The sequence below is a fragment of the Amphibalanus amphitrite genome, unplaced genomic scaffold (assembly GCF_019059575.1).
Source record: "Amphibalanus amphitrite isolate SeventyFive unplaced genomic scaffold, NRLGWU_Aamphi_draft 000862F_arrow, whole genome shotgun sequence".
Taxonomy (NCBI): domain Eukaryota; kingdom Metazoa; phylum Arthropoda; class Thecostraca; order Balanomorpha; family Balanidae; genus Amphibalanus; species Amphibalanus amphitrite.
In genome coordinates, this window is record NW_024882356.1 from 1 (window position 1) to 25,945 (window position 25,945).

The following is a 25,945-nucleotide window of genomic DNA, read 5'->3' on the forward strand; positions in this document are numbered from 1 at the left end:
GCGGAAGAGAGACAGGCAGATATACAGATACATATACAGATACAGACACAGAGACAGAGAGGCGAGAACCCTTCTATCACCGGCAAGAACTCCTGTCTTTTCGTCAATTAACTTTTCTACGTTCGTAGCGAGTCCGGTCACACACCACCCCAGGACCAGCGGCCGCACTCACCGAAATGGTACTCGACTATCTCAAAGAGCGCGAACGCGTCGGCCGTCTCCGGCTGCATGCCGGTCTTGAGCACGACGGCGCGGTACACGTCGCCGGCGCGCGCGCTCTTGGTGACGGCCACGGAGACCACCTCCTGGTCGGGCAGCAGCACCTTCAGGCCCACCACCACGTGGCCCTGGCCGACCGAGAGACCACACTGTGAGCGGGGCACCAATACCGGACACACACTGAGCACCAATACCGGACACACTGTGAGCGGGGCACCAATATCGGACACACTGTGAGCACCGATACCGGACACACTGTGAGCGGGGCACCAATACCGGACACACGCTGAGCACCAATACCGGACACAATGTGAGCGGGGCACCAATACCGGACACACTGTGAGCGGGGCACCAATACCGGACACACGCTGAGCACCGATACCGGACACACTGTGAGCGGGGCACCAATACCGGACACACACTGAGCACCAATATCGGACACACTGACAGTGGGGCACCAATACCGGACACACTGTGAGCGGGGCACCAATACCGGACACACACTGAGCACCAATATCGGACACACTGACAGTGGGGCACCAATACCGGACACACTGTGAGCGGGGCACCAATACCGGACACACACTGAGCACCAATATCGGACACACTGACAGTGGGGCACCAATACCGGACACACTGTGAGCGGGGCACCAATATCGAACACACACTGAGCACCAATACCGGACACACTGTGAGCGGGGCACCAATACCGGACACACACTGAGCACCAATATCGGACACACTGACAGTGGGGCACCAATACCGGACACACTGTGAGCGGGGCACCAATACCGGACACACACTGAGCACCAATATCGGACACACTGACAGTGGGGCACCAATACCGGACACACTGTGAGCGGGGCACCAATATCGGACACACACTGAGCACCGATACCGGACACACTGTGAGCGGGGCACCAATATCGGACACACTGTGAGCACCGATACCGGACACACTGTGAGCGGGGCACCGATACCGGACACACTGTGAGCGGGGCACCAATATCGGACACACACTGAGCACCGATACCGGACACACTGTGAGCGGGGCACCAATACCGGACACACGCTGAGCACCGATACCGGACACACACTGACAGTGGGGCACCAATACCGGACACACGCTGAGCACCAATACCGGACACAATGTGAGCGGGGCACCAATACCGGACACACTGTGAGCGGGGCACCAATATCGGACACACACTGAGCACCGATACCGGACACACTGTGAGCGGGGCACCAATATCGGACACACTGTGAGCACCGATACCGGACACACTGTGAGCGGGGCACCAATACCGGACACACGCTGAGCACCAATACCGGACACAATGTGAGCGGGGCACCAATACCGGACACACTGTGAGCGGGGCACCAATATCGGACACACACTGAGCACCGATACCGGACACACTGTGAGCGGGGCACCAATACCGGACACACGCTGAGCACCAATACCGGACACACTGTGAGCGGGGCACCAATACCGGACACACTGTGAGCGGGGCACCAATATCGGACACACACTGAGCACCGATACCGGACACACTGTGAGCGGGGCACCAATACCGGACACACGCTGAGCACCAATACCGGACACACTGTGAGCGGGGGCACCGATACCGGACACACTGTGAGCGGGGCACCAATACTCGTATCGAACACACATTGTGAGCGACAGAGAAATAAAAAGTAAACTTCAGAGGACTCATCGGAAGTGCTATTGTCATATTAGTGGTGGGATGTAAAAAGGCAAGAAAGGCACCGTTTCGTACTCAAGAGCTGGAAATAATCGTCAAAGTTCCTGGAATGCGCTTCCTGCCTTTGTTTTCCTCTCTACATCCGTCAATCTCTTCAAAGCCCGCCTCGACTCTCACTGGAGTGATGCATCCCTCAGCATCCCAATTCAAGATATATGGTTGTCACTGGACAGGAGCTCGATGAAATCAGGTCCCCACAGGCCTTATAGGCCTACAAAATTCTGTACCGGTAAAGAAGGGTAAGGTAAGGTAAGTTATCCCAAAGTGAGCATCACAAGAAAAAGCACATCAGTATTCTAAAACGGTGTAGTGAGAGTAAGCAGTCAGCCTTATCCCTGTCCGAGGAGGGCAGTAGTAGCTATGAGCGTGTGTCTGCCCCGTTTTCGGCGGCGCTGGCCGCTCACCTGTTCGTCGTCACTGTCGGTGAGAAACTCCTGCACGAGGTCGGACTCTGCGATGGCGCGCACCGAGCAGATTTTCTCCAGGTAGGCCTCCAGGCCGCGGCGCCGTTGGTCCAGCTGCTGCTCGCTCATCCTGGCCACAGGCGCCGTCCAGTGAGCGGCCGGGGCCGTCCGGTGGACGGGCGGGCGGGCCGTCCGGTGGACGGGCGGGCGGGCGGGACCGTCCGGTGGGCGGGCAGGGACAGGCGCCGTCCGGTGGACGGGCGGGCCGGCGGGCAGGGACAGGAAGCGGACGGAGAGGGCGGGCCGTGATAGGGAACGGACATTGCATAGGTATAACAGGTGCTCTGCCTAGCGTGGGCTCCGGCCTCGTTAAGTTCAACACTAACAAATGCGAAGAACTAGTTAGGTCGTTCATCACATGTACATTGTACAGGGTGTCTCACAAAAAGTGTACCTACACATTTAAAATGGAGATATTTCAGCATATAATAAGCACGCGCTCACGTCAGCATAAATTAAAGCTTATCTAAGTGAAGAGGAAAGGAAAATAATCGTGAAATTTTACCTTCAAACCGGTTCCCTGGTATTTACTCAGATGAAATTTAGGGCTCATTTCCCTACAATAAGAGAGAAACCGCCGGCAAACACAGTAAAACGGCTTAATGAACATTTATTGGCCCACGGAGCAGTCGGAAATCAAAATACTAGAACCAGCGGCCGCAAGATAACTGCCCGAACACCTTTGAAAATCGGACAAGTCATTCGGCGAGTTGAGGAAAAGTATGGAGTGTCCGTGCGACACCTTGCGTAACAATTTGGACTCAGCCGCTGTTCCACGCATCGGATTCTTAGGATTTAGGAAGGACCTGAAGCTTAAGGCATACATGTTATCAACGTCTCAAGAACAAGAACAAGTCTGATTGCCTACAACGGTTGGAGTTTTGCCGTTGGTTTTTAGGAAAGTGCTCGTCTTGCCCAAGTTTCATCGGCAACATTTGGTGGTCCGAGGAGGCACACTTTTACCTTCACGGCTTACCTAATCGTCAAAACCACAGACACTGGGGCAAACACCCACCAGAGAAGACTTTGGAAGTCCCATTACATTCTCCAAAAGTGACGGTCTGGTGCGCGCTTAGCTCCCGGAGCATAATCGGATCGATCTTCTTCGAAGACGGTGACTTCAGACCGTTATCTGGCAGTGTTGAAACGCTTTTGGCGGTCTCTCAACAGCAAGTGCGCGGACACCTCACCCCCATGGATTTCTATCTATGGGGGTATCTGAAGGACGTCGTGTACGTGAAGGCGCCGCACACGCTAGACGAGATCAAAAAGGCCATCAGAGGAGCCATACGCGGGATAACCATGGAGACATGCGCCCATGTAGCTCAGGAGACCATGAGTGGGACGATAGAAGCTCGCCGACTTTGCGGATTGAGCGAGATCCAGAGGAGCCTGCGAGCACAGGTCTGCCTGCCCTCGAATTTTGTCTCTTACACTGTGTCCTTGTTATAATCGTTGAACCTACTGGCCACTGCCAACCAACAAGCATTGTTCACTATTATAGCGTCATCAGAATCAGTTCGCCAGTTTTGCGGTGAATTTTGGTTCACAAAACAGGAATTTTCAGCTCGGAACGCAGTTGCATCAATGTTACCATGCCGACCTCGTTCGGACAATGGGTTCGGAAACTCCTATACATATGTAAAAAACGGTTGCGACAGTTTAGAAAAAAAATTGAAAGATTTTGAAGGCATATTTTACTTAACTAAAATTCTTGATATCACTGAACTATGGCACATTTTACCTTACCTATTCAACGAACTAGTATGATGTGATTAGGGGAAAACCCCAGTCAGCTGGGGTTACTCTACAGTGCTGGCGGCCGGAGCGCAGTGCTCCATATTCATAGCGGACGGAACAGCCTTACTTGAGCGGCCATTTTCCGGGCAGACTTGGGAAGCTGAAGTCGACAAATTCCCTCTTGAGCTCCTTGTGCAGGTTGGCGAACTCGCTGTACCGCCGCGAGCAGAGGTGGCGGCCGGCCATGTAGATGTTGTACACCTGGACAGAGGTCAGCAGTCAGCTGGGGCTTCCCAACAGTGCAGTCAGCTACAGCACCACGGTACAGTACAGTAGCGCAGTGCAGCAGTACAGAACAGTACAGTACAGTAGCGCAGTGCAGCAGTACAGTACAGTACAGTAGCGCAGTGTAGCACAGTACAGTACAGCAGTACAGTAGCGCAGTGCAGCAGTACAGAACAGTGCAGTACAGTACAGTACAGTACAGTAGCGCAGTGCAGCAGTACAGTACAGTATCGCAGTACAGCAGTACAGTACAGTATTGTAGCGCAGTGCAGCAGTACAGTACAGTACAGTAGTGCAGTGCAGCAGTACAGTACAGTACAGTAGCGCAGTGCAGCAGTACAGTACAGTACAGTACAGTACAGAACAGTAGCGCAGTGCAGCAGTACAGTACAGTACATAGCGCAGTGCAGCAGTACAGTACAGTACAGTACAGTAGCGCAGTGCAGCACAGTACAACAGTACAACACACACACACTACAGTACGGTAGTCGGGCATTGGAGGCATGCAATAGCATGCTTTTAGATCCAGAGAATTCCTCTCGGCGATCGCTCCAAAAGGTTCGGCCGAGCCCGGTTCTCAGTGTGTGTGCTCGCCGTTTTGGGCATAGAGGCCAAATAGGCGGACCGAGCGGGACGGGGTGGCACCGTTCGATTCGTCTCGGACGAGAGGTAAACCTTGCGCGGGCCCGGAGTCACCCGGTACTCTTTGTCGCCTGTTATTCCGCTTTTAACATTTTGGTGACACGATTTTTGTCAGGGACTAGGGATATAGGTCAATCCGGGGTCACGGGCAAAGCGATACTTGCAGGACAAACCTACAATACCTTGAGCCTTACCTATTGGGGGTTTCATATATAAATAGTGCACGTCGCAAGTACCAGGGGCAGAAAACCATTTTGGACTGAGATCCTCTAGTTCCCAGAAGGGTTTTTGATATCGAGAGGGCCTTCGGTTCACTGATAGCCCTTGGCAAGGCCCCAAAACGGTGTCGCCCGCTATGCACGTGCATGCCTCATGCACCCGCTCAAATATTGTCACGACTGCAAAAAAAAAAAAACGGTACCTAGATGACATCGGTAGGAAACTTGGACGTTTGATGGGATATACACCAGGTTACAATGCTTCATTGATAGGATGCCATAGCGTAGGGGTGCAGGGCCAGGCTGCGCGTACCTTGGGCGCAATACTTTCTTGACACGAGCGATCCTCTGGTTCTGATGATAATTGTGCTAGCGACATCAAATATGGCACATCAACAGAACATAATAAGCACCAAATGGTGGTGTAAAAACGGACAGGACAGGGTGAAAGGTGCGCGTTCTATGCACGTGAACCATATCTGTAACCTATTCAACAACCCAATGGTACACCAGGGTTGGAGATCAAATGGTCGGAGCAATCAGTCCGAAAATTGCACTTCACACGTAAAATGTATGGCACTCTGAATGTTTCCTTGTTCCGAACTCGTGGGAATAGGTTTGGCGTGCGCAAGAGGTGGAACACTTTCTTTTTTCAGGGAATCCTATGCTTTTAGGAACTGTTGAGCTACCAAAGTACTAAAACACTTTAGTGTGTGAACTGTAAAGGCGATCCGCCCCGCTCTAACAAAGCAAACCTCCACGTGGTCCAAGAAAGCGCGTCAGCGATGCCGGTCACTAGTAAAGTCTCTCATAAAAGTTTGCTCATGAAAGATGCTGAGGGGCGGGGGCGCCACCAGTGCCAGCTGCGGCTGGGCGGAAAAGTTTGAGGGCCACTGAAAGCACTGACCGAAGCCTGACCAGCCGCAGCCAGCAGGGCGAAGGGAGCGGTCGAGGAGCGGGATGGGGGGAGGTCGCCGTCCGGTAACTTGTGATGGCAGTAAATGGGTGTCAACGGGAGCCATCCCACTCGCAGAAGAGGCTATGGTAGGGACATTTGTTCCATTACAAAGCTGAAAATTCGCCTGTCATCGACAGATACAAAGTGTCGCGACTGCCCGACGTTTTCCAGTGTAGCCAAGAAACCCGTGAACGACACCAGTTGCAACAGTTTACTAAATGCATCCCTGGTTGCGGGGGCACCGGCGAACGCATCCCAGCAGAGTGATTAACAGGCGCGTGACCGAAAATAAATGAAAACTACAGGAAATACTTTCGTGTTACATGCAATTGCCAACTACCATATGAAACGGCGAAAGGCCACCTCGGTGACGGATGCACTCCAGCACCCGAGCCCTAAAGTTGGCGATGCATGGCGCTGGCGCATATGTCTGGGGAATGGAGCCAATGAAGCTTGCAATGGCGTCCTTCAGCCGCGGAATATCCTGGGGATTCTCTCTTTGTAAAATTCGGACTTTGCATCGCCCCAGAGGAAGAAGTCAAAGGCGTTGAGATCCCGCGAGTGTGGCGCTCACCGGAACTCAGCGCTCTTTGAAATCAACTTTTCGGTTACAATGTTTTCTGCCGTGTTTATCATAAAGAACCGTGCCCCCTGGTTTTGAATTTATCAATACTTCTATGAGGTATTATCTTGTTTGGAGCTTCTCTCGTGCATGCAAGCCCTCAGACGTGCTGAAATATCTTTTTGTGTTTGCTTAACGGACTGCGTTAAATTATAGAAATTACATGTTTTTACTTTTTGGTGCACTGTGTACATCTTGACCGGTACACACAGACCAGACCCAGGACAGAACAAAACTCCGTAGCATTTTCCACTAGGACGTGAAATTTCACGCACAAATACGCAATCCTCTTCAAAGGAAAATAGGTCACGCGGCTATGAATCACCCTGTATATATATCTCCCAGTCCTGTATAGTTTTCTCTTAAATAACTATTCTATTTTTTAATGAGCCTTTGAGGCAGACCAATGAGCGCCCGGTTGGTGAGCCCAGCGGCGCAGGTATCCGCCTGGGGCGATGGACGGGGTCGAGGGAGAGCGAGGCGAGCATGACCTCAGGCCCGCCTCCACCTGTTTTGACCCAGTTGTCAGACAATAGTGCCACCATACACAGTACAGTACCGCAGCTGTACAGGTCAGTACAGTGCAGTACAGTACAGTACAGTACCGCTGTACACTACAGGTCAGTACAGTGCAGTACAGTACAGTGCAGTGCAGTACAGTGGAGTACACTCAGAACACAGTACGGTACAGCTGACACAGTACACAGCGGAGCGCAGCTGCCGCGCCCGGCCACTCACGATAAACTTGTCGCCGCGGTGCTCGGCCGTCGAGTACTCAGGAATGGAGATGGGCAGCGAGCGCTTCTCCGAGTAGTCGACTGCCGTGCACGTGCTGCCCTCCTCGCTCGGCTCCAGCCGCTCCGCCTCCTGTGGCCAGACCACGGGTCATCAGATGAGAGGTCAGGTCACCACACACACACACACACACGGGCTAGGTCAACTGAGCCCATGCAAAAGGTTATCAGAATTATCCCTATAGGCCTGCCCCTATACCCCGAACAGGTCAGGTCACCATCCCTACGGGCCTGGATATCACAAAGTTTTGCAAGGTCAACGCCGGTAGCCTCAGGTCGGATCAGGTCACGCAAGGGATGATCAGGTCAAATTTAGCCACATCTCAAGTCTGATCAGGTCAGCAGCTTGGTGAGTAGTGGGCAGCGGTGTGCGGTGGACCGCGGCAAAGTGCAGTGGCGACTGTAAGTACTGCTACAGTACAGTGTACATACAGTGTGGTACAGTACAGTGACGGTGAGTCGACTGGACAGCAGTACAGTACAGTGACGGTGAGCCGACCGGCCGACGGACGCACCTGAGCCGAGACGGAGATGACGGTGAGGGTGAGCCGGTCGCCGCCCGACTTAATGTGCTCCACCACCTGCTTGTGGGTGGCGCCCTCCACATTGACGCCGTTCCTGCGCAGAGACGCTCCAGTCAGCGGCCGAGGCAACACAGCAGAGAAAACGCAACAAGCAACACAGCAGACAACGCAGCAGACAACACAGCAGACAACACAGCAGACAACACAACAAACAACACAGCAAAAAACACTCCTGGGGCAGCACAACAGACAACACAGCAAACAACATTGCAGACAGACACAGCAGACAACACTGCAGACAACACTGCAGAAAATGCAGGCGAGACAACACAGCCGGGACAGCACAGCCGCGACAGCACGGCTGAGACACACGGCTGAGACAGCAGAGTCGGGGCAGCAGCCAAATGACCGACATCGGCTGACCTCTGCAGCACACAACCCCGAAACACACAGCACAGCACCTACACTGGGTGCATACTTAGGTGTCCCCGTGACTAATCTGTTCTGACCGCTTCATCGGACTCTCGCTGACCAGCCACTGAGCGCGCCGTCTCTGTCGCTGTCCAGCCCCGCTGTCCCTGCCCTGTCCGCCCCGCCGTCTCTGTCCGCCCCGCTGTCCCCGCCCGGCCCGCTGTCCCTGTCCGGCCCGCTGTCCCTGTCCCTGTCCGCCCCGCTGTCCCTGCCCTGTCCGCCCCGCCGTCTCTGTCCGCCCCGCTGTCCCTGTCCCTGTCCGCCCCGCTGTCCCTGTCCTGTCCGCCCCGCTGTCCCTGCACTGTCCGCCCCGCTGTCCCTGTCCGCCCCGCTGTCCCGCTGTCCCTGTCCGCCTCGCTGTCCCTGTCCGCCCCGCTGTCTGTCCCTGCCCGCCCCGCTGCCCCTGTCCGCCCCGCTGTCTGTCCCTGCCCGCCCCGCTGCCCCTGTCCGCCCCGCTGTCCCTGTCCAGCCCGCGGTCCCTGCCCGCCCCGCTGTCCCTGTCCGCCCCGCTGTCCCTGTCCGGCCTGCTGTCCCTGTCCGGCCCGCTGTCCCTGTCCGCCCCGCTGTCCCCGCCCTGTCCGCCCCGCTGTCCCTGTCCCTGTCCGCCCCGCTGTCTCCGCCCTGTCCGCCCAGCTGTCCCTGTCCGCCCCGCTGTCCCTGCCCTGTCCGCCTCGCTGTCCCTGTCCGCCCCGCTGTCCCTGTCCCTGTCCGCCCCGCTGTCCCCGCCCTGTCCGCCGCACTGTCCCTGTCCAGCCCGCTGTCCCTGTCCGCCCCGCTGCCCCTGTCCGCCCCGCTGTCCCTGCACTGTCCGCCGTCTCTGTCCCTGTCCGCCCCGCTGTCGCTGTCCCTGTCCGCCCCGCTGTCCCTGTCCGCCCCGCTGTCCCTGTCCCTGTCCGCCCCGCTGTCCCTGTCCGCCCCGCCGTCTCTGTCCCTGTCCGCCCCGCTGTCCCTGCCCGGCCCGCTGTCCCTGTCCGCCCCGCTGTCCCTGTCCGGCCTGCTGTCCCTGTCCGCCCCGCTGTCCCTGTCCGCCCCGCCGTCTCTGTCCCTGTCCGCCCCGCCGTCTCTGTCCCTGTCCGCCCCGCTGTCCCTGCCCCTGTCCGCCCCGCTGTCCCCGCCCTGTCCGCCCCGCTGTCCCTGTCCTGTCCGCCCCGCTGTCCCTGTCCGCCCCGCTGTCCCTGTCCGCCCCGCTGTCCCTGCCCGCTGCCCCTGTCGCCGCCCCGTCGGGCCGGCCGGCTCCGACCGCCACTCACACTTCGAGGATGCGGTCGCCCTTGAGCACGCCGGCCTGGTGCGCGGCGCCGGCCTCCAGCACGGCGGACACGTGCTGCAGCGGCCCGTACAGCTCGCCGTTGATGCTGCGCAGCTGGCCGCCCTCGCACACCTGGCCGCGCACATTGAACCCGAAGCCGGTCTCTGTCTTGGTGATGGTGACGGTGCGCGGGCCGCGTGGCGCCCCGCCACCGCCCCTCTGGCCCCTCATCGAGCCGGCGTCCATGCCATCTCCCTGACGGACACAGCAGCAGACGCGCCGCCTTCAGCAACCTTTAAAACTCAGTACTCACTGACAAAAAAAAAAAAAAAACATAGCACTAGTGACCCAACTCCCAAGCTCAGGTCGCCAGTTCACAAAAACCGAAACAATGTCCTGGTGGAGTTTCATTAGAATTGCTGCAGCAATCCAGCCTAGTTTTGCATGAACTTTCATTCAAACTTTCAGGGTGTGCTTAACTCGCCAAGTTTTTGCAATATTTATTTTGGGCTCTTCAATGTCAATGACTTACGGTCCTGTTGATATCATGACCTCGTAACTAGTCAAAATGTTAAACCTATTGATTTTTTCTTCAGTGCTCCTTTTCTGAAAGCATTAGAAATGTCCCGTCTATTTTGTGGCTGTTGTGCTGTACCTAGCTACTCCCTCAGTCAATAGGATGTGTAAATCGGATACAAACTCTTTGGCATACCGATACCAGAGTATTTGGCTGGTATTATGACTCCTCACTAACGTATAAGCTGCTCTAGAGTCGGTAAAAACTTGGCATTTCTCTCAAAGTCTCAATTTTCAGAGTTGTCCAGCTTTTGGTATATTCCCACGTTTTTTATAGGTAGGTATTTAACCCGCGCCCCAGTGGCGGTCTCAGCCAACTTCGCCCTAGTGAGGGGGGGCATATGTTACCACCCACCTCTAACTCAAAAACTAAGAGGGCTAGAAAGACGCGGTAAAAAGCAGTCGATAGCTCTCAATGCGTACGTTTGAAAGTATTTCGGTCATTTTTCATCTGGGAGCAATATTGGGGTCACTGGAGGTCATCAAAGGTCAAAATTTACCAAATGTCATTATATTTTTCAGAAAACATGCTTTTATCTCAGGAACTATGATAGCTAGAAAAACGCATGGAAAAGCAATCGATAGCTTTTGAATTCTTCTTTCGATAAGGTCCTTATCAAAATTGACCTCAGGTCAACGGTTTAGCCTGCAGAGAGCAAAAACTCCAAAAATAGCTGTTTTACGCAAAGTGTTTTTCGACAATAACTTTTGACTAAAAAAAGCCACGACATTTCTATTGCCAGAATCGTGTTCCTCTCGACGAGACGCGTCGAATGAATTATAATTTGACCTTGAAAGGTCAACTTGAAAATTTGACCTCAGGTCAAGGTCATGACCTGACCGGAAAAGGTCATGTTGCATATCATTCGATGCGTCTTAACAAGACAAACACAATGAAGCCATCCCCAGCGTTCTATCTCTTTCCAATCGCGAGTTATTGGCAAAAATCTGTTTGTAGCCTCAAATGACCTCGGATGACCTTTCTAGAGGCTATCAGCAAAAATGACACCTAGGTCATCATGAGTGGCCCAAATCATTATGATTCTGAAATATTTGGACTATTCCTATGTGTACACACGGATCTAGAGGCATTTTCATTTTTCTCCATTGACTTATAATGGTAAGGTCACGCCACTGACCTGACCTTAGGTCACGGATATAAAAAATCCGAGATATACAAATTGTAGGCGCCGATAACATCATGTAATCCACCAAGTTTAAGACCTTTCTGACAAACACTGCAGGCTGGACATGATTGCAAACTTTTTTTAGGCCTGGTCAGTTAACTTGACCTGGTGACCTGACCTGACATGACCTGGGGTCAAAAATTTCACACATTGTCCAAAATTGATGTACAAAAAGCTATGCCAAGCGGCGCGGCGCTACGCGCCGCAGTTTTTTATTTATACGCAAAAAACGCGACAGGGTGGTAACATATGCCCCCCCACTGGGGCGAAGGTTAATTTAGTATCAGTTTCCAAATTTTCTGCAATTGACAGATTAGCATAAAAACAATATTTGACAAAATTCTTCTATTCTTTTCTTGGTGCAAGATCGTGCAAGTTCACAAATGTTTGGCCAGCTAGGGTCAACTGGGGTTAAGTAATGTGCTCACAAATAATTTGGCACACAGTGAACAGAACCATGTAGGTAACTAGGGCGGTGTTTCACGGGACACTGCTACCACGCTGCTATCAAATTGCGCGAACTGACGTCACACTTGTGGTAGTGTTGGAGCAATGGGCCTGTTGATGTTTCCATGGAAACCCAATTTGACACGTGTAAATGCAGCGTGCTGCTATCACCGGTGAAACAGGGCCCAGCTTAAAAAGGGTGTTAATGTGTTCCTCTTGATTAGCAGAGCTCAGCAGCTCATCATAGGACAAGTGCAAGTGGTTCCAGCTGAGTCAGCACATGGGTTGCGAAATGCACTTCATGTTAATGGTGGATGTGCCTGTGTTTGGGATGGTCGCATATTTGCTGTAGCATATTTCATTTTTGCTGCACAGCTTAACAGCCCTTAGAGTGACATATAACACCTGATGTGATTTTCTCATGGTGGCTGTTACGTGATGGGCTGGGCAGTGGCTCCCCCTCTTCGACATTCATATGGTTGATATAAAGCCCACTTAATTTTTAAATTAATTGGTTTGCAAGCTCACATGTTTGTACTTTATTATAAAAATATCACCTATGACTTATATGTTCCTTTTGCAAACTATACCAGTCGCTAGAAGGCAAAAGAGCACACCAAAGTGAATAAAAAATTGATTCTATGCCCATACATGATAATGACCAACCCTGAAAATTGAATGGCTGATCCCTTCATTTCCTACTCCAGAAGCCTAGATTGCCCAACCCCAATCTAATTTTGGCATAACACATCAATAAAAGGAGAGGCCCCAGTTTCTTGGGACGAAGGAACAAACTGAAACAAATGCTTATCTACTCAAGAGTCCCAGCGACCAGGGTTATAGCAAATATTGAAAAAAATAACTACCAAATGGTGATATTTGGATATATTACACTGGTCAAAATTGGAAGATCCCAATCATTTGCAACTGTATTTTGTCTCCCGTCGCTTCTGCTGATACAAATCCACTACAAATCATACAAATCCGGATTTCTCAGGGGCCTCATTTGTCTCGCTGCGGGTGTCGAAACCCTGTAGAGATATCTGAAATGCGTCATAGAAACTAGGAGGCTTAGCATATGATTTTGCAATTGTTTCGAGAATCAGCCAATTCATAAAATTACTTTCAACATTTGGAGCTTGAATACTACAGTTTTGTATGCTGAAACAAAAGTTATTGCAGTGATCTCTTCCTTTTTTTACTACTTTACACATCAAACTCCTTTATTAATGACGTCATTTTTATTTGTTGGTTGCGGTGTCTATAGAAAACTGGAATTCGATATAAAGACATTAACAGTGCAGAAGACGTTGTCAGGCGCAGAATCGTGTGCCGCGTGCGTATTTACAAATTGCAACCGAGCTTCGCCGTGGGGTAAGGTGGGCAGGGGTTTTTGCACTACGGCTGCGGTTGAACCAAGGCTATATAAACCAGGTAGAACGCTCCGGGAAAAAAGTTGGAAACAATAAATTAGTTGCGGCATTCCCTGATGACGCGAATGTGGGTCAGCGGCCGGCGGCCGGCCGCCGCTAACACTGTATGAGGAGGGATGCGCGGAACTTTTGCTTGTTGGTGATTGCGCTAGGCAGTTAAATGGTAATGTTAGGATATGTTTCGAAAGTAAATTGAACGACGCTTCGAACGCCGTCAATGAATTTGCGATACGACGACTATTTGTTTAGTTAGAGCCGGCGAACTTTTACCTTCCGACCGCGCGGGGAGGCGATATGGTGCCACACTGGCGGTTTTTACGATAGCTCAAAATTCTTTTGAGATAAAGAGATGAAATTTGACATGTCCTATCTTTTGATCAAGCTGGATCTTATGGTACAAGTCGCATATTTAAGGTACGTCAGGTTGTTGACCTATGTTGTCGCTCGTGAGCCTCTGCACAGTCCAAAAACAACGCCATTTCTGAACACTCAGTGCCAAGAAATCCTTCACAGAAAGATGACACTTGGCAGAAAGAAGAGCTGTCGGTTTCTTACCGTTCGTATGTGTCGTGTTTTCACAAGAGTTTAGTAAGGTCAGGTCCGTCACGTGACCTCCCCTCATAACTCAATAGGTTTACTATCATAGAAGCGTTTATCAATCGCCGGAAATCTTAGCCAATCCCACTGGACACTGGATCCATACCCACATGGGGCCCTCCTGACTGGCCACTCCCTCTGAAATCCACAATAACATTGGGCTGCAGCCATGGTTATGTATTAATGCTTTTCACTAACAGAAATACAACTTCAACCAGCACAGTGTACGCCGCCACAACAGTCCGACCCACGTCCCTGATATCGACTAGCTCCCGGCCGGATGCACATACGCGGAGCCAATCAGTCCGAATGTGACCTGCAGCTTACAATTGCTGTGTCGCATGGCGCATCATGGCACAGGACGATTCCTAGCAGCTGTCGGCTGGAGTGGAGAAACAGCACGTTGCGACACACCGCGCCGGCGACAGAGCTCAGCAGGGCTGGTTGGAGGCTGGAGCCGGAGGTAAGGGCGGACCAGGGTTGTGCTTGACTCATGAGTCGAGTCAGAAATTTGACTCAACTCTGACTCAAATGAGTCAGATTTGAGTCGAGTCGGATAAATTGTTGAGCTGTTGAGTTGAGTCAGAGTTGAGTCGGACAAAAATATTAAGGCGTTGAGTTGAGTCAGAGTTGAGTCAGTAAAATAACTTTTGACATTGAGTTGAGTCAAACATTTAGGAACATGAGTCAGCTGACTCAACTTTCCAGAAACAAGCTTTTCATCCCCCCCGTCCCCCCCCCCGCTTAATAACTTCGCCCTGGCCCTGCTGCCGGACTTTTTCACCCCCCCCCCCCGCTCAACGGCTTTTTTGTCTGAGTCAATTTTGAGTCAACTCACTTGACTCAACAAAAAATTTGAGTCAAGTTTGAGTCGACTCATATTTTCATTGAGCCGCTTGAGTCATGAGTCGAGTCAAGGGGAAAAAATCAGCTCCTTGTTTGAGTCAGAGTTGAGTCAGGGCTTTCTGAGGTTGAATGATGAGTCGAGTCGGCAAATTTTTTTGAGTCGAGCACAACCCTGGGGCGGACACAGGCACAGACATTGCAGGACAAATAACAGGATGTCAGTTAGGGATATAATTCAAGACGAATGATTCAAGACGGACTGAAATAATACACATTTTGCTCACTTGGATACCAACTTCAAACTTGACGTTTATGTATAGCACCACGGAAACAATGGGCACACCGGAAAGAAACAAAAGATGAGGGTTTTTCAACTCAAGGAAGTAAAACAGCCCGAAGTGCAGACAAGCACATACTTTTGGTAATAGCTATCAGCTGTCCTACTCCTCTTCTCATCAACTACTGGACACATTTGAAGCATCATATATAGCACCAATGTCCATAACCAAAGCTTGCAAGTAGTTTTAACTTTTATGAAGCCAAGGGAAATGTGCCTACATCATGCATGTAAACTCAAAATTACACATATGCATGACAAAGGAAGCTTGTGTAAAGATAATAGTTGACAAAAGCATCTCATGGTTAAAATTATTCAAAACTGCACACAGGGCAAACATAAAAAAGCAGCAAGTGTACTGTTATGTTATGCTAAGAAATAGTCCAAAACAAAATACAATCTTTTCATGTTTGAACTAGTTGTTCTTCTATGCCCCTTCATCCATATCTTGATGACAGATGGGCTGTTACTGTAGGCTGATGAAGTGACACTTGATTGCCTTTGTGCGAGTTTCAGTTGCAGCCTCCTAGGTACTGCACTGGAAAGCAGATTGAATTGAATGCCTCTGAAAAGGAATATAGGCAAAGTTAGCTGTAGTAGTGTCAATGATAATAGGCATGACATTTTTGTCCTTTGACATACCTACATTTGTTGAAATACAAAAAGGTACAAAATAAATTGGTTTGTTTCAAGACACCACACTGCACAAAGTCGCACCAGACATTACACAGGCATATGAAATTGGTACACATAAAACTTGATGATTAAAAAGGTCAAAACTAGCAATAATAATTGAAGTAAAAGTTACAATCACACACAATCATTTGATTTAAAATGACTTGACATTAGTTACAAGACGCAACGCTCCTATTCACTTAAGAAAAGCTTTTATGCTTTCATTATCCTCCACATATCAACCAGCTTAATACCAGGCTGTGCAATAGTGGGTACATAACCCCATGTTGCCATTTTATTAGAGCAAGTGGGGTTACAACAATAATATAATGCTAATGTCAACCCACATCTGCAACCCGTACTGCAGTTTCAATCACCTTACAAGAACACCTTCTGGCAGTTTGATAGGCAGAATGGTCATTACTACTTTCTCCTCATATTCAACACATATTCCCTTTATACAGATACAGTTTAGACCTGGTTATGGCAAGCATTTTCGAGAAAAGATGTGATAAAAGTTCAAGACAAAGGTCGAGAGAAACAACACCAACATAAAACACCAAATATGTAGCAGTAATACTATCAAATTCATGAAAATATATACATGAGTCGATCAGAAATTCACTGTAGATTTCGAAAATGGTGTCAAATGCCACTCAAATACCCCCATTCGCATGTACGAAGCAATAAAACACTGACCTCCAGTTCCGCGTGCCATTCTCCATAGGCCACTGTGTATTAAATAACGCGTTCACTGATCGCAAAAAAATGAGACCCACATATGACGCGTTTGCTACCAGCCAATCAGCGCTCGAGATGCCGAGCGCTGATTGGTGGAGAGAGCCGTCGTCAGCAGTCCATTACATGTCGTTTTCCCTGAACATGTGCGTGAGCAGCTGATGCTGCTCACGGGTTGTTGCCATTTTTCGTAATGCAGAGGGGTGTTCACGGGCACCGCACACTGCTGCGTGCGCTGTGTGCGGTGCGTCCAGCAGGCGTGGGGGTAGGGGATGGGTAGGCGGTTCTGACGTCACGGCTGCGTGCGGTGGACGGTCCGCTGTGGCCAGTCCCGACCGGCCACAGCGATCGCTGTGTGCGGTGACGGAAGGCTGACGTAGGGACGCAGTGGGCGGAGCTTGGAGGCTGTGTGCGGTCCGACCGCACACAGGGCCCGTGAACAGCCCTCTGAAGGCACGGGAGCGAACCCCCCTGGGTTGAACCAAGGCTATATAAACCCTTCTTGCTTGTAAAGTTTTCAGGTTCTTTGTTGTTCCAGAATGATTCGTGGATCTTCGTTGGTGTAGCTTGCTGCTCGTGGTTCGTAAACTTTCCGTTTCACCGTGTTCGTGAAACATGAATTGACTGGTCAAATTTGTGTATTTCCAGTTACCTTTATTTGATGGCGAATGGCTCGAGTTCCAGACTCTACTGGGTTCGTCAGGCCAATTGTTGGTTCGCATGATGCATCGACATCCTACATTGGACACACCATCGAGGTCGCCATCGCTTGAAGTTCATTTGATTCAGGTTAGTCTTACTTCTGTGGGTCTACTTACTTTGCCTTCTGGCGATACGCTATTCGGTCGTATGCCTCGTAAATTAATTCGTTCGCATCGTTGGCATGACAGCACATGGCTACCTAACTTCATAGGAGGTATAAATGAATGCCCAGATATGTGCCATTGATTACATCCATTCGATTCCTTAGACTTGAAAATATGTTTGGATGATACAGGACTTGGTATTCTTGAACTTCATTAAGAGGTTGCCCGTAAGAATCTATCCAACAGGAGGTGGAACCGGAACCTGAAGTCGGTCAGGCCTCTGCTGCTGGCACGGGCCTGTGCCGGCTGTGAATGCTGATGCTGAAGCAGCCTCAGGGGCGAGCAACTCGGCAGCCAATCCAAGAACGGCCTGACTGACTGAGGGCAGGACGGGGAGGGCCCAGGCAGGCTTAACATGTGTATACACGAATGCAGATCAGTTCCTGAACAAGAGAGATGAACTGAGTATGTACATCGCCGGTACTAGACCTGACATCATAGTGATAACAGAAGTCATTCCCAAAGCCCAGTCCCTGCCCATCAGCCCTTCCCAGTTAGCTCTACCTGGTTATGTGACATTCACCAGCTTTGAACCAACAGCTCCTCGATTGGGGTCATCAGGATTGAGAGGAATATGCTTCTTTGTGGCTGCGCACTTATGTGTGACCCAAGTTCAGTTTTCAAATGACTTCTCAGAGCAACTCTGGCTGAAGGTACGACTGGGGGGCTCCGATGAGCTCATCCTAGGTGGCATCTACCGTAGCCCCTCCAGCGACTGTCAGTCCACAACGAAGCTTTGCGACCTTCTCATTGAAGTTACAAGAGCTAACCCATCTCACCTCGTCATTATGGGGGACTTCAACTTCAATTCTATTGACTGGAGCTGTTGTATGTCTCTTGGTCCACCGTCTGACCCGGCCCATGCGTTTCTGGAGGCGGTTCGAGACAGCTTCCTCATCCAGCATGTCAAGCGACCAACACGTTACAGACATGGTAACACCCCCAACGTCCTGGATCTGATATTTTCTAATGAGGAGGGCATGATATCCGAAATCACTCACCTCCCTCCTCTCGGGAACAGCGACCATGAGGTGTTATGGTTCGAGCTGCACTGCTACACACCTGGAGCAGGCAACCACACAGCCAAGTTGAACCTAAGCAAGGGTAATTATGCAAAGATGGTGAATGACCTCCAAAGCGTGTCGTGGGCCTCGTTAGAGTCGGTCCCGCTGGAAGAACACTGCAAGCTCTTCTCCGAGACCATCAGGGTGATGATGACAGAGAACATCCCGCTTCATCGATCCCATCAGAGGAAGAACATCTATGTAACAAGAGAAGCCCGGACTCTAAGAAATAAGAAAAATAAGCTCTGGAAGAAATACGTGAGAACTCGAGACGTGGAGTGCTACAATCGTTTTGTCCGCGCGCGTAACGACCTGAGAAGCCTCACCAGGCGGTTGAGGCGGAGGTTTGAACAGACTCTGGTTGATGCGCTCAAAGACAACGTGAAGCCTTTTTGGAGATATGTCAACTCACGTTTGAAAACTAAGCCTGGCATTGGAAACCTCAGAAAGGCTGATGGCTCGTTAGCACTTTCAGATCAGGAGAGGGCGGACGTGCTTGCTGAGTTCTTTGCCAGTGTCTTCACCGTGGAGGACTGTTCGAACATGCCTGACCTGGCGTCTCCATGGGAAGGACGAACACTAGAGCGTGTTGAATTGAGTCCTGCACTGGTTCAGCGCAGACTAGAGAGCCTCAAAACCTCCACCTCCCCTGGTCCTGATGGTATTCCTTCGAGGGTCCTGCGAGAGCTCGCGACCGCAATCAGTTCTCCCGTCTGCTCTCTGTTCCAGAAGTCCCTTGATAGCGGCTCTCTTCCAGACGAGTGGAAACTGGGAACTATTGTTCCAATCTTCAAAGGTGGTTGCAGACTGGAACCAGCAAACTACAGACCTGTAAGCCTGACATCCGTGCTTTCGAAGGTGCTGGAGGGCATAGTCAGAGACAGAATCATGGAGTTCCTCACGGAGACCGGGCAGCTCAACGATGCCCAGCATGGCTTCCTTCCCAAGAGGTCGTGCGCAACCCAACTCCTCTCTACTCTGGAAGACTGGACTCGGCAGCTGGAGAATGGAGAGCATATTGATATTGCCTACCTGGACTTTCGAAAAGCCTTCGACTCTGTTCCGCACAAGCGTCTGCTTGCAAAGTTGAAGGGCTACGGAATCCGAGGCCCGGTGCTCAAGTGGATTGAGGCATTTCTTACTGGCCGAGGTCAAAGAGTGTCGATCAATGGAACAACCTCGATTCAACACCCTGTCATGAGCGGCATCCCACAGGGTTCGGTCTTGGGACCGACGCTCTTCGTCATCTACGTAAACGACCTCCCAGAATGTGTCAAGAGCCACATCGCCATGTTCGCGGACGACGCAAAACTGTACGGCCCAAACCAGTCGCAACCGCCTCAGGCTCCTACTGACGCGAACGGCGCCCAGTTGCAACTCGACCTAGTAGCCGCAGCGAACTGGTCAGCGACCTGGCTTCTCCCTTTCAACCTGAAGAAGTGTAAGGTTCTTCACCTCGGGAGAGGTAACCCACGGTTCCAGTACACGCTTCTGGGGGAGCCACTCTCAGCGGTGACAGAAGAGAAAGACTTGGGCATCTTCATCGACGAGGAATTGAAGTTCAAGAAGCATGCTGCTGTTGCCATCAGCAAGGCCAACCAGATTCTGGCAGTCATCCGACGCTCCTTTGAGCTACTCAACTCCGAGACTCTCCCAGTCCTCTACAAGACCCTGGTCCGACCTCACCTAGAGTATGGCAACATCATCTGGGGCCCCTTCAACAAAGAAGATCAACGACTGGTGGAGAGAGTCCAGCGCAGAGCCACGCGACTTGTCACTGAAATCCGGCATCTCCCGTATCAGGAGCGGCTGCGCAGGCTACGGCTGCCGTCCTTGCTTTACAGAAGACGCAGAGGAGACGTCATCATGCTCTACATGCTCATGACTGGTCTTCTGAACCTGAAGAAAGAAGACTTCTTCCAGGCTGCTCCATCGGCAAGCACAAGAGGTCATACGATGAAGGTGGCCAAACCAAGAGCTCTGACTAGAGTACGAAGAAACCACTGGAGCGTACGTGCGGTCAACGACTGGAACTCGCTGCCGGCTGAAGTGGTTCTCGCACCGACCCTGAATGGGTTCAAGAACCTCCTTGACAGACACTGGTCGAGTCGTATGTACGATATCCCTACCATAAACTGAGTTTGAGCAAAGAGTACCGCATGAGCTCGACGAGATCGGGTCCAATAGGCCTCTGGCCTCCAATAGTCCCGCCAACATTAAGGTAAGGTAAGGTAAGGTATAAGGTGCCCATATAATGCCGACTTGGTGTTGTTGAGCTGGTCCGTAGGTTTGATCTGATAACTTCGACTTGGTGTTATTGAGATTTGTCTTGACCTTTAATGCTCAGATGTTACTGACTTGGCTTTAGGGAGCCAACACTGACTTCGTTGTCATGACACGTTCTGATGATACCGACTTGGTGTCATTGAACTTTGGGGTAGTTGCCATAGGACGTCAGTGACCAGGTGCATGGCAGCACAGTGGTCAGCTAGCGTGTTCGGGGCAATAACCATCCACAGATATGTAAAACATCGCGAGTTCGATCATCTGATCGCCAAACCGGATATGCGATTTGATCAGTGTTTTCAAGATCGCGGAAGTATCCCATGATCAAGGTTTCCGGAGTTCAGAGGTCCGCTGACATAACCTTACATGGCCCTGACACAGTCCGAAGTGTCATTGTGACTGAGTGGATTGATGCCTCGCTGACATGATTAGTTATTCTTTTGTGGTTTTACTTGTTGTTTGGGTTTTAATTGTTGTTTCATGGAGTTGTTTCATGGCTGAGTTGTTGACAAGGTTCAGTGGAATAAGATCGGTTCAATGTTTCACAGTTTGAGATGTCATTTATTTGTGAGAGTACAACGTCGTTTACATCTAATCAGTTCTTACACAGGAATTTCAACATTTCAGAGCGTGGCAGGTTTCCGGCAAGTCGAATTCGGGTGAAGTAATTCTCTCTGTGTTAGACACTTTGCCCTAGTTGATAGGTAAATTTCGTATTAATTAGTCATTATTGGTTAACCCGGCACCGCCTGGGCTATTTCCGTACCCAGGCGGTCGCGGGTTAACATTGGATGGCAATATACTTTTAACTTTGCTTCGGTTCAAACAGACAGTCATCTCATCAGTCAGTTGAGGGTTGTGATTTGTGAAGATAATCCCAGTCAACATTGGTGATACTCCCGTCCAGTTGGGAAGTATTGACAGAATGGTAAACGCATTTGTTATTTGGCGGGTGATGTGCTGGGCCAGAAATGTGGTTTCCGTTAATATTGAGTAGGTCGTGCCGTCTGCCTACGTCCCTGAGAGAAGGGCGAGTGCTAGGTAGGACGTGCAGCCTACAGACGTCTCTTGGAGGAGGACGTCACCGGACCGTCTGCTCGCGTGGAGCAGGACGGCAGTCGCTGCCCGGACGCGTAGGAGCTGAGGAGAACTGGTGATAGGGCCTGCCCCACCTATCTACCAGAGTGAGTAGCATGGCAGAGGGTGGTCCTCTGGGGGTCCATGCCCACCGAACATACACCGGCCGGGTATGGGTGGAATTCTCGGTCAGCTTACGCTCTAGGCATAAGGGCTGGGCGTGCAGTGACGGGAGCAGCAGGTCACTGGCACAAGCGACAATCCATGCTGAGGAGGTGTTCCTAGTATGTGAAAAACGGAACCATTTGAGCGTGTAAGGCGGCAAACCCCACCGCAAATACACTGCTACCGGAGTATAAAGAGTCGAACACTCCGGCGACTACAAGAGAGAGGCCAGCAGCAAACCCGACAAACAGCTTATATGTTTCAGAAGGTGACGTCGATAGGAAAGGTGTCTTATTGGGTGATGACGACTCGATTGCTCGACTTTGTTGCACAGGTGCTGCAGGTACAGCAAACCTGACCAGTAGCTTTATTGTTTCAGAAGATGACATCGATAGGAAAGGTGTCTTAGGATGATGACTCGGTTGCTTTGCTTCATTTGCACAGGTGTTGCAGAAGCAGCAAACCGATCGACAGTTTACTTGTTTCAGAAGTTGACTGCAGCGTCGATAAGAAAGGTGACTCGTTTGCTGTGCTTCGTTGCACAGATGTTGCAGAAACAGCAAACCCGACAAACGGCTGATATGTGAGTACACTTCAGGTGACTGCAGAGGGAAAGATAGTGTTTAAGACGGAAAGTGGTTTTCGTCTCGTTTTATCTCCATTCCATGGCAGGAGGTAGTACGACTCGAATCCTTGCTTAGCTGCACTTTGCAAGTCACAGCAAGTGCAAAACTCTTCAGGAGTCCATCCCGTGGCTCATCTCCAGAGTAGGAAGATAGACATAAATGCTTGATGTCCTGCTTCATCGTGAATTACTGCGTGGGTCTTGCAGTTGATATAACAAGGCAAAGAAAAATAGTAATTCGGCCGTCAGCAGTTACCAAGTGAGCTGACTGAAGCCGAAAGGTTTCGATTTCAGCGCAGGTACGAGGCACGAAACGTCCCGAGGGAAGGTCTTGCCGGTAAAGCTAAACCGAGCAGAACCGCAACGGTAAGGGACAATGCAAAATTAACGAAATATTGGATTGATTTCGTTGTCTCGACTTTCGAGTAACACTTAGGTTAATGTTTATAGCAAGATTCTGGAGTAGCATCAACTGTGCAAACTGATCACACCTTTTCCTGTGGAACGATTTAAATATGAATCCGAAAGCCTATGCAGTTAGAACCTGCAATCCTATGTGAACTCGTTCAGCACTCATGTGAATCATTTGGCAATCCCAAAGCTGAACGAAGAGCCAACGTCATATTGAATGGAAGGTGTACCAGTTACTGTGGTTGACTTTCGTTGTATTGTCTGCAACAGACACCGCGCTGCCGAGTGGAGGTCCTGATGGATTTATCCAACCCTGCATGGAGCGCCACCGTCTCGTGAGTGACCAGCGACGGTGATGTCGGGTCACGAACAAAAGTAAGAACAACCCTTGAGATCAAAAGATCAAAGCCAACGGGCATGTGCTCACTTGTTAAAGTCAAGCAGACGAGTTTGCTACAATCTGCTTCAGCGTATGCATGAAGGTCGTGATAAGGGTCAGTTGGTGCTCGAGGTATAAGTTGTGGTGAAGCAACAATCTTGTGCATTGCCTTGAAACTAGATCCAGCGACATGGATCTGTGCAGACCAAAAGATGCGCGGGCATAGAACCGGCATAGACAATAGGACAAACTGCTCGTGTGCTGCGATGCTCGCATCGTCTGGTCCCTCCCAATGTCCTCAGGTCATTGGAGCCAGCAGCAGAGTGCGTCCTACACAGGTATCTGAGATACCAAAAGGTCTACAAGCACCACCAATCTCTCGGCATGTCAGATTGACTTCAGCCTCAACACCTCACCCGAGCCCTTAGGACCAACACCGCGATGCTGAGTGCTGCCAGAAGTCGGAAACGCATCCTTCTGTTCTAACGGAGGCAAACGATCACTCGCCCGTCGGTTGTAACTTATCTCCTCCAGGTGTGGCGGCCATAAAGCAGACGGATGGACCCATCACGTTATCACTCGTGAGTTTTTTTAAAGTCGAAGCCCGTATTGGGAATCGTTAACAAGCGTACCCTTTACATTGCACGACTGACGACATGCTCCTTTGTAAATCGTTTCCGGTAAACCACGAAATTCCCATCCCAGAAACAGTCCACAGGTCAGTAGCAAGGAGATGTGGTTCCCAGGATAATATAAATGTAAAGGTGCAGTGATTGCCTTTTTCCAAGATTTTGTATCCAGCAGCACTACCATGGTGCAACAATGCTAAAGCTGAAGCTAAAGTCGTGTGCTCTAACTATCAAGCTATTAAGTGATCATGTATTTTGCACTATTGTCATATTTGTCGAAAGGCACAAAACAGTTAAAACAGTTTAAGACGCCGCATTTGCCATTGTCTACAAATCAAACTCGGTTTGACCCAGTCAGACTGTAAGTCTATTATTACGTACGTATACCCGTTCACCCCCTAAGGTTACAGTTCTTCGTTCGCCATAAAAATGGGAGGGATGTGAGAAATATCGTTTCCATCTGCTCTGAGCGGCTAATCGGCGACACTCATTATTTCCAGCGACGGGAAGCGCCCCGTCAGTCGGCCCGGAGGCCAAGGCCGACCAACCGGCGGCGGCTCGCTCGGCTCCTATCTCGCTGACCTCCACCGTTCGCCCACAGCAAAAACACTCGGCGAGGGTTAGATCGTGAAAAATGGGTTGACGACACACCAAGGGCAAACGACTGTCGGAGAGGTATAAAACGGGCGCCAGACGCAGCAGCGAGACACTCCTCACACAGTCCACACCACGTTCGACAACACCCACTCTGCAACACTCCACTCAACATGCACAAGTAAGTACCTACGTAAGAATGACTCAGACCGGACGGTCTGCCCCAGCTAGCTCTCTTGGAGCTGTGCTGTGGGGACAAGGTGACGTGACGTCTTCTAGGAAGTCCGTTTAACTTGCCGAACTATTCGGTATATGGTTGAACTGTTTGTTTTGTCTTTCGGCTAACCATTCGGTTATCTCTTTCGGCTTTTTGTTTGGTGACCGTTGACCGCCGTTGTCCGGTCTCACTGCGCTGTTTGTGTTTCAGCCTGCCCGCCATCATGACGCTGACCAGGGAGCCGATTGGCTCGGCTTGGCGGCAGCAGGCTGTTCTTTCGGCACTCTTCCGGCCTCTCCAATATCGGCACACTCGAGTGCGATAGCAACTCGAGTGGGACTGATTTTCGGTCTTCTTTCAACACTCTTCCGTCTTCTTCGATATCAGCCTGTGCTAATGCAACGGCTATTCGTGCAGGACTGATTTTCGGCCTTGTCTCGTTTAATGACTCGATCGCTTCCTTTTGACATTTTGGTTTCGACCTCATCTTTTGGCTCATTTCAATATATCTACTTTTAACTCATGTTCACGTCTGTATGGTGGATGGTGTTGGGAACGAAGGAGGGAAAGGAACCAGAAACACACACATATCGATCGCGTTTTCATCAGTAATACCCCTAGACAGCACATAGAGTAAAAGATTGAAGAATATAATCCCCTAGACAACAGATAAATAATCAGGATGCAATGTAGGCTATACAAAGGGACCAACTTAAATCACATGTTCAAATGGTTGCTAAATTCGAAATCAGCTCCAAAAACTAGCCTAGAAACATGTAAAACTCGAAAAATGAACCGAGGTCATCAAAGGTCATTGAGCTGACCTGACCTTCAGGTGACCTTG

General features: G+C 50.6%; 2 protein-coding genes across 4 annotated transcripts in view; one reads left to right on the forward strand and one right to left on the reverse strand.

Annotated features, from left to right (window-relative positions):
* Window positions 1-172: 172 nt before the first annotated feature.
* On the reverse strand, window positions 173-12,935 carry LOC122367301 (sorting nexin-27-like; the record flags this gene model as incomplete). Its single annotated transcript, XM_043340286.1, has 7 exons — window positions 12,912-12,935; window positions 9,954-10,207; window positions 8,224-8,326; window positions 7,653-7,781; window positions 4,317-4,450; window positions 2,390-2,519; window positions 173-347 (listed from the first exon to the last, which is right to left on the reverse strand). Coding segments are annotated over exons 2-7 (916 nt in total), but the record flags the coding sequence as incomplete, so codon positions are not given.
* A 4,354-nt stretch (window positions 12,936-17,289) lies between these two features.
* Window positions 17,290-25,945, forward strand: part of LOC122367302 (coiled-coil domain-containing protein 137-like) — a 44,605-nt gene continuing 35,949 nt past the window's right edge. The window contains exon 1 of one of the 3 annotated variants that reach the window (XM_043340292.1): window positions 17,290-17,577. The gene's annotated coding sequence lies outside the window, so the exon portion shown is untranslated. The remainder of the gene's footprint in view (window positions 17,578-25,945) is intronic. The other 2 variants (XM_043340296.1, XM_043340291.1) reach the window with 2 other exon arrangements.